This window comes from Monoraphidium neglectum, assembly GCF_000611645.1.
Source record: "Monoraphidium neglectum strain SAG 48.87 unplaced genomic scaffold scaffold02360, whole genome shotgun sequence".
Lineage (NCBI taxonomy): Eukaryota > Viridiplantae > Chlorophyta > Chlorophyceae > Sphaeropleales > Selenastraceae > Monoraphidium > Monoraphidium neglectum.
This window is the reverse complement of record NW_014011268.1, coordinates 1606-9491: the sequence shown is the minus strand read 5'-3', so window position 1 is coordinate 9491 and position 7886 is coordinate 1606. Positions and strand designations below refer to the sequence as shown.

At 64.6% G+C, this 7886-nt stretch overlaps 2 protein-coding genes across 2 annotated transcripts; both read right to left on the bottom strand.

Moving 5' to 3' along the window:
• Positions 1-198: 198 nt before the first annotated feature.
• On the bottom strand, positions 199-3039 carry MNEG_10542 (hypothetical protein; the record flags this gene model as incomplete). The annotated part of the gene is made up of 8 exons (XM_014040987.1): positions 199-228; positions 374-496; positions 787-938; positions 1456-1588; positions 1859-1956; positions 2177-2330; positions 2699-2746; positions 2950-3039. The coding sequence occupies 8 exons, from the start codon at positions 3037-3039 to the stop codon at positions 199-201; spliced, it is 828 nt and encodes a 275-aa protein (XP_013896441.1).
• Positions 3040-5410: 2371 nt separating this feature from the next.
• MNEG_10541 (hypothetical protein) lies at positions 5411-7641 on the bottom strand (the record flags this gene model as incomplete). Its single annotated transcript, XM_014040986.1, has 5 exons — positions 5411-6051; positions 6288-6483; positions 6652-6756; positions 6889-6975; positions 7210-7641. 5 exons carry the CDS (start codon positions 7639-7641, stop codon positions 5411-5413), a joined length of 1461 nt encoding a protein of 486 aa, XP_013896440.1.
• Between the last annotated feature and the right edge of the window lie 245 nt (positions 7642-7886).

Here is a 7886-nt window from a genome sequence, read left to right as displayed (position 1 = left end):
CATCTTGACCCTGCCCCCCTCCCACCCCCATGCAGCAGCGCTCACGTCATCCCATGTCATGATCTGGGGTATGCTCCTGAACGCCTCCCCCACGGCGCCAAACGTGAAGTGTGTGGCGTAGTGGTGGAAGTAGTAGTCCTCCACCTGCGACACGCACACGAACAAAGTTGTGCATTGAGATGTGATGCGACATGAATATCAGCATGCACTCGGCGCCACAGCTCCCGGCTGTCAGAGTCAGCCCGCACAGACTGGGCGGGGCCTCCCAAGGCGACAATGCGCGACCGCACGCCCCCCGCTCGCCGACGCCCTTTGCACCGCCAGGGCCCTTCGGCGCCTCCGGCAGATCAATAGGGGGGATGGCGGCCCTCACGTCGTCGCGCATGTCGGCGCCAAACTCCCAGCCGGGGCGGTCCGGTGTTGGTGCGTCCAGGAAGGGCTGCAGCGCGGGCGACTTGAGGACGTCGTCGTTGTACAGCTGGTCACCGCCCCCCACCTGCAGGCGGGGCGTGGTGGGTGGCAGTCAGTCTGGGAGGCCGGGTGCACGAGGGATTTTGCGGCTTGCCATGCAGGTGGGGGTGTCCCGCATGCAAGGCTTGAGCATGATACAGGATTCAGGGGGTCCCAAGGCTTGTGACGCATATGTTTCTTCCGCCACAAGGCCTATGTGTGCGCTTGCCCCTTGCAAGTTCCGCCCGTCCTGTGCACATGCAGGAGGCAGGGGCTGCTCGCAATGTCCACGGAGGCCGGCAGAGCTTCCGGCCAGGCGCGCCGCCCGGCGCCCACCATGACGTGCAGGGGCAGGTCCTTGTGTCGCGCCAGCACGTCCCGCCACAGCGGCTCCAGGCCGCACCACTTTTTTTCGCCCTCCTCCCGGGGCACGTCTGGGGTGAACCCGTTGCATGAGTAGTAGCCCCAGTGGTACGACTGCTCGCGCCCTGGGATAAGATCACCGGGGAGGACAAAGGGCTTGGCGGCCATGGGCGGTGCCGAGACCTCCGCACTCCGCCAGCAAAGCGCGGGGGCGATGCGAGGTGGTGATGTGCTGGCTTTGATTGTTGATGCGCAGCGGGCAGGCATGTGCAGCTGTGCCATGGGTGTTGCCCAGCCGGCAATCCGCCTGGCATTGCAGTGCGGCCTTTTCTTGCGTGATTCGTGGCAGGCACCTGCACCTCTGAGGCATGCAGGCTGTGGCTTGGTCGAGCCTTCAAATGCCCCATTCACTGAACACACGCAAGTCGAACTGGTCAGTTCCCCCGGCAAAGCATTGGCATCACATCCTCACCAACCCCACCGGAACAGCTCGGCCCCTCTGTCTCTCTGTCTCTCTGTCTCTATCTTTCTCGCTTCCTCCCCTCTCTCACGCACTCCCTCTCTATCCTCAAGCCACAAGAGTCCGGGGACATTCCACCCCAAGCGTCCCACAGACCCCGCCAACTCAGGCACGCCACGCACCCGCGACGTAGAACGCGCCGCCCTCCCCCTGGACGCTGTACTCGATCCGCTTCTCGCCGTCGCCCACGGGCACCCCCAGGTCGAAGCGCCAGAAGTTCCACTCACAGAACGAGTCCAGGCAGTTGGCGGGCACCTGCGGGGCACGAACCGGAGGGCGAACGGCTTGGCTGCTGAGGGTCGGGTGCATCGTACAAGGGGAATCTACTCCTGAGTGATACGCTCGTGCAGCATGCCAGTCCTGGGAGTTGGAGGCGGCTCCTCAACTCCTTGGCTCTCCCGCCGTGGCGCGCCGCTTTCACCGCCACCCTTTCAAATGCGATGCCCGACCACGCTGCTGGAGACCCGCTGGCAGCGGGCAGCGCGCGGCGCACGCGTGCCCCCGGGCTGGCGGCGTGCGCCTTACCGTGTGTGAGGTGCCAGCATCAGTGTCTGTCCAGGTCAGCACCGGCTTGAGCGTCACGCTGGGCTTGCACACATACAGCACTGACCCCATCCAGCAGTCTGGGGTGGGGGAGGGGGGTGAGGTGGGACGAGGCCGCACACAGCCGGCCGCAGAGCAAGCCAGTGGAACAAAGATTCTCGAGCCCCTGCAAAGTGACTGATGACTAATCGCACTGTGCAATCTTGGACCTTGTGAATGGGATGCCGTCGCGATCCAAGACTTTATTGCATTGTGCTCCCTGCCCAAACTGCCAAAGCGATTTGTCACCCCGCCCCTCACCCTCATCTGGGTCGTAGCCGGCAAACCGCAGCAACGGCCCGATGGAGTCCCTCGCCGCCAGGTCCCCGCAGCCGCAGGTGTTGGGCTGCTTGGCGCGCCGCGACACGCGCTCCTCCTCGCCCGCCGCGATCGGGGCCGGGTAGGGCGCGTCGTCCTGTCGGCGGTATGGGTGGGCAGTCTCGTTGGCTTCGGGGTGGGTGGGTGACAGCATGGAAAGCAGCGCTCGACGCACGCCCGCCATACTGCAACCAGCAGTATGGCGCGCTCTGCTGGCCTGCCAGGTTTGATCGCCCTGCTTGGCATATAATCCCTACGCCATGCGGCGTGCCATCGGAGTGCTCTAGTCACCCGGGCCACCGGCGGCCCCAGTGACACACCGCCGCCAGCCGCGTGGCCGGCGCGTGCAGCGAGCCGTGCGGATGCTGTGTGGGTGGCGTGCGGTGGCCGTGTGGTGGGCGCGCGCCGCTCGTCACGCCGAGTGTCGCAGCCGTGACGCAGATGAGCCGCCCTGCCCTGTCGCACCTCAAGCACAAAGCGGCGCCCACTTGGGCTGGTTGTGATGCCAGCGCCCTGGTGTTGGGGCGCAAACGGCATGCGGAGGCGGAAGCATTGGCCCCGTACAGGAGCGCGCAGAGGGCGCAGGAAGCGCCCCCCCCCCCCCTCAGCACTGCTCTGGTGCGTCCTGGTCACGAGCTTTGCTGCGCGACAACGCGCGCCGCTGCCATGGCGGCAGTGCGCTCGCTCACTTCTAATCAGCGTGACCTTTACCGTACCTTTGTGGAAGAAACAACGTATGCTGCCCCATTGTGCGCGGGTGGAATCACAGGCGGGCCGTGGCCGTTGTCCTGGCCCAGAGAACCCATCGTGCTCGCCCTCTCAAAGTAATTTACGAACCGCTATGAGAACACGTTAACTATTCCAGATCACGCGAGAACGGTTGGCGTGAACAGAGCGCTGGAACCGACAGGCGCGCCAGCAGCGAGCAGGTTTCTGGATGCGCAACCATGCAATTAGGGCTCGCACTCATGTTGAGCAGCTGGGCTGATGGTCCTTGTGGTCGCACCGTCACCGGTGACATCCGCACAAAAGCATATCTCCTTGCAGCCCGGGCACCTGCTGTCTGGCCCCAGTGCAGCACATCGCTGCTCAAGGCGACCACTCCAACAACTCAGGTATTACATTCATCGTGTTCACATGAAGGGGGGCAGGAATTCACACAACTGTGCAGCTTTTGAGCCACCTGCAGTAGAGGAGTTGCAAGCCTGGAACTGCTGCCACAATCAAAGAAGCGGCGCTGCCTCCACTACTTGCGCCGAGTAGTCATGAGGATCAGCACGAGTCCATCAATGCAGGATCGCCTTGTGTGTTGCATCAGGGCCAATCTGAAAGCGGCTGCAGATTTTTCCGGCTGCTCCTCTTGCCGTGGCTGCCACTGCTGCTCCCTTTGCATCTCTTCTTTCTTCTTTCTTACCTACTGCTGATGCTGCTGATGCATAATATGATGAATTCGATGGTTGAGATGATGATGATCTGTAACCCACTAACCCTTGCTTTGGCTGTGGCTAGCTGAGGGCTATTGCCGTCGCTACTGCCGCAAGAGCCGCGAGGAGCCGCGAGCGCCGCTGCTGCTGGAAGGAGAGCTTGTTGGCACACCATGCGTGATTCAGGATGTCTGACTTGGTATGGAAAGGTTCCAGGGTGGCTTTGACAGTCTGGCCCTCTTGCATGAACGTTGTATAATAGCGTTGTGTATGCACTGCCCCTTTTTGTGCTGCTCGTAATCGGCACAGGCCCCCAGCTGATCAGTCCAGCCATGAAACCTAAAAGGCAACCCCAGCCCCGCTCACCCCGCAGGGGGCAGCTGCACTGCCCCCTGCAAAATACTGGAGCCGTTTCGTGTTGCGCGCCACAGCTTCGGGGACCAACTATGAAGAGGCTCGAGTCATCGTCTGAATGCAGAGTGACCTACGTTGGACTGCCCCACATTCTCCCTGCCCACGCCCCGACTGTCCTCTGTAATGCGGCATCATAATCTGCCGAATCGCATGTATGTATTGGAGGTGTTAAGAACAAATCATCTGTGTGAGAAAATTCAGGTGATATATCCAGCATGTCAAAGCTGAGGCCTAATGCGGCTGTGCGTACGTGCAGGAAACGGCAATGAAACGGCCAAACAGGACAGCCACAGTCTAGGTGCCTCGATGAAAGGGCGCTGGAAGTTCCAGGTGATTCTGGGGAGGGGCAATGGGCGCTGAAAAACCAAGTCACACTCTGATGGCCATGGTCGCCTTGGGAGTTGGTGGGTGCGGAATCGAGGCCGCCATTGCAGGGCGTCGAGGCAGGCGATGCACGCTCGCAGGGGCTGCGAGCCCGTGCAGCTGTGAGACGCGCCCCCGCCTGCATCCCTCGCACATGCACAGCCTCGCACGCTCGCTGCTGCAAATTGTCTACGGCGCGGCACGGCGTGCGTGCGTGCTTCGCTTGGCGCCTGGTGGGGTGCACACAGGCTCATGCAGCAGTGAAATACCCTGCTTGCTGAGCGACGCAGCCCTGGATGGGGAGAGGGTCTCAAACCCCCTACGAGGCATTCCGCCCCCGAAACAAAACGCTCCTAGGAGTCCTGACACAGCAGCCTGGCGATAAGACCTGCGCACAAGGTGGATAAGCTAGCCCTGAGTCACAATGCGCGCAGCCATGTGGCCAGCATCAAGAAGCACAGCGTTTAGTTTGGGGCAGGGGCTGGAATCCCCCGGCCAGATGCAATTCAAGTGAAGAGGGAGAGGGGCAGACCGCCGACATTCAGATTTCCTCTCCAAAGCCAACCATCACTGATAGCAAACCAAGACCAAGCAGGGCGCGTCCAGCAAAGCAGGAATGCGTGGAGTTGTGGGCCAGGAATACATGGGGATGTGTGTGTAGAGGAATGAGGAGAACAGGAGGTGCAAAGGCCGACAGGTGACACACAACAGCCCCGTTAGCCACAGCAGGAACGCACGTGCATCGGCCGTATTGGCGAATGTGCGGACGCCTGTGCAGCTGCCAGCTGCTTGCGTGGTCTGCAAGATCTTTGGTGGAACCCTCACAAGCCATGAGACCCGCTTGAGGGGTGCCTGTTTGTGTCTTGGCAGATCTCAGCCGCAGAGCGCACGCGAGGAGCACAAAGGACGTCTGTGGAGACACACGGCGTTCTGCACTGCAGGCCCTGACACTGACACAGGCCGCACGCGCCACGCTTCACCACAGTGTGTTCGCCCACGCACGGCCCTCCACCGCAACCGCCGCCGCAGCCGGGGCCTTCTTGAGCGCGCGCGCGGCGGCGGGCCCGAGGCCAGCGCCCCCGCTGTCCGCGGGCAGCGCCTCGAGCGCCCGCGGCCTGCCCAAGCCGTACGCCGCAAACGCCTCCAGCCGCAGCAGCCGCTCCCCGGCGGGCGCACCGCCACCCACGTGGACGGCCACCGTCCCGTGCCGCCGCAGCAGGTCCCCGCGCGGCGACAGCAGCGCGGCCTCCTCGCCGTCCTCCTCGTGCGCTGCGTCCCGCTTGTCCCTGCCCCTCCGCGACGCCGGTGCTGGCGCCTCGGGGTGCGCGGGGAGCGCAAAGACGGCGCGCCCGGCGAGGACGGGGCCGAACGGCAGCAGCCGCACCCGCGTGTCCCTCGAGGTCTCGGCGTGGGCAGGTGCGAGCGCGGCGCGCGTGAGGAGGGTGGCCTCTGTTTCCCGCCCAGCCTGGAGGCCGCGGACCATGGAGGCTGCCAGATCGATCGCGGCCTGAGTTGGCCGCATGTAGAACAGGCCAGGCGACAGGCCCGCCACCACAAAGCGGCGCCTGGCAGAGCCGCCGGCAGCCTCGGCTGCGCTTTGCGTTGGCTCAGCTGTGCCTGCGGGTGTCGGGGCATGAGCGTGCTGTGTTGCACAAGCCTTATCTTGGAAGAACGGCAACATGCATGTATCCTCCGCACCCAGAACGATGCACACATGAGGGCTTTACCATTTTGAAGCACCAACTCCAAGCCAGACCGACAGGCACGGCAAGAAGGAACGCAGGCAGACAGGCAGTCAGCCAGTGTGCCAGCTGTCGTGGTCACCCAGCCACCCAGCAACCCATGACACCCACCGTACGCCGACCGCTCGTCCGCGGCGTCGCTCATGGCCTCCAGGTCACAGTCCCTCCTCAGCAGCGTGAAGGGGTCCCCCAGCAGCGCCACGTCCACATCGCTGTACAGCACAGAGTGACCCAGGCTGAGCAGCAGCTCGACGGACGCCCACTTTGTCACTAAGCCACGCGCGTCCGGCGGCGCGTCGTGCGCTGCCTGCGGGCGATGCACCAAAAGCCCGGCATGGCATGAGGCGTGGCGGCACGTATCGTGTGATGGCATCACGCTGGGCGCCACTGCTGCTGCCCTGCGGACCGGGCGCCGTGCGGGCCCAGCCAGCTGGCGGCCCGAGCGCGCCCCCGCCCCTGCCGAGCGCTGGCCCACCTTGGGGCTGGTGAGCAGCGCGTCCACCCCCAGGGCCTTGGCCTTCCCCAGGACGACGCTGTCGCCTGTCAGCACCAAGATGTTGGCCAGGCCCAGGCGACGCACCTGTGGGGTTTCGAAATGAATGGGAGCATCGTGCTCGGCCTGGGCTCAAACGGCGGGGCCTCGCGGTCGGCGATGTCTAACGTGCTGAGCTGCCGCGCGTCCATGCGTCGGAAACCCCCCTGCCACGCCCACCTGGTGCACCCAGGGCGTCAGGAAGTCATGGGGGTAGGTCACCCCCCTGTCACAGACGGCCAGCAGCACGTCGCCGTTGTGCACCAGCTGTGGGGGCACGCGAGGCGGCCGAGGGTCAAGGGGGAAGGAGCGTGATCATAGCCCCACTCCTTGCATTGGCCTGGGGCCGCCCGGCCTCCAACCTGCATGTCTACCGAAACAGACACGTCTGGCTGCACACATGTTGCCAAGGCCTGCTCAGCTTCGCAGCCCAGATGCAGCAGAGTTATGAAGCCTGGCCTTGTCGGCCAGGACTCAGCACTCCCCCCCACACACACACACCTGCTTGAGCAGCAGCGCCAGCTCCCCGTGCTGCCGCGCCGCCTCCTCATCAGACCCGGGGCCCCGCGCTGTGTGCCGCAGCAGCCCGACCTTGACTGACTCCGTCTCCAGCCACATGCGCCGCGCGTGCTCCGCGCCAAGGGCATCTTCAGTTGCTTTCTCGCGCTCCTCCGCCGCCGCGAGTCGTGCCCTCAGGCGCGCCGCCTCCGCCTCCAGCCGTGCGCGCTCCGCCGCCGCGTCCGCCTCGAGCTGCGCGCGCGCTGCCTCGGCCGCCGCTGCGCGACGTTCGGCGGCGCGCCCTTGCTCGCTTCGCACTGCCAGGTCGGCCGCAATGGCGGCCTCGCGGCCGCGGCATTCTTGGTGGGCGCGGCTGGTGGAGTCTGCCAGGACCGTGACGTCTGACAAGTGGCTCTGCGATCGAGGGCGATCCATTGGCGCATGAGAGGCTTGCCAGGGGCCCTCATGGCGCTCCTCACAGCATGCAGGAACCGGAGTGAGGCGCTGGGGCCGCATGGCATGCCTCATGCGCTGCATGCAGCGGGGCTGCTGGCGCCCTGGTGGCCGTGGGCGACACCGCCTCATCAGCATGCAGGGGGGTCGTTAGCCGGATCCTCGCGCGCGAGAGCCCAACCGCCGCCAACCGACTCCTCCACACACCTGCAGTGCTCGCTGCTCTG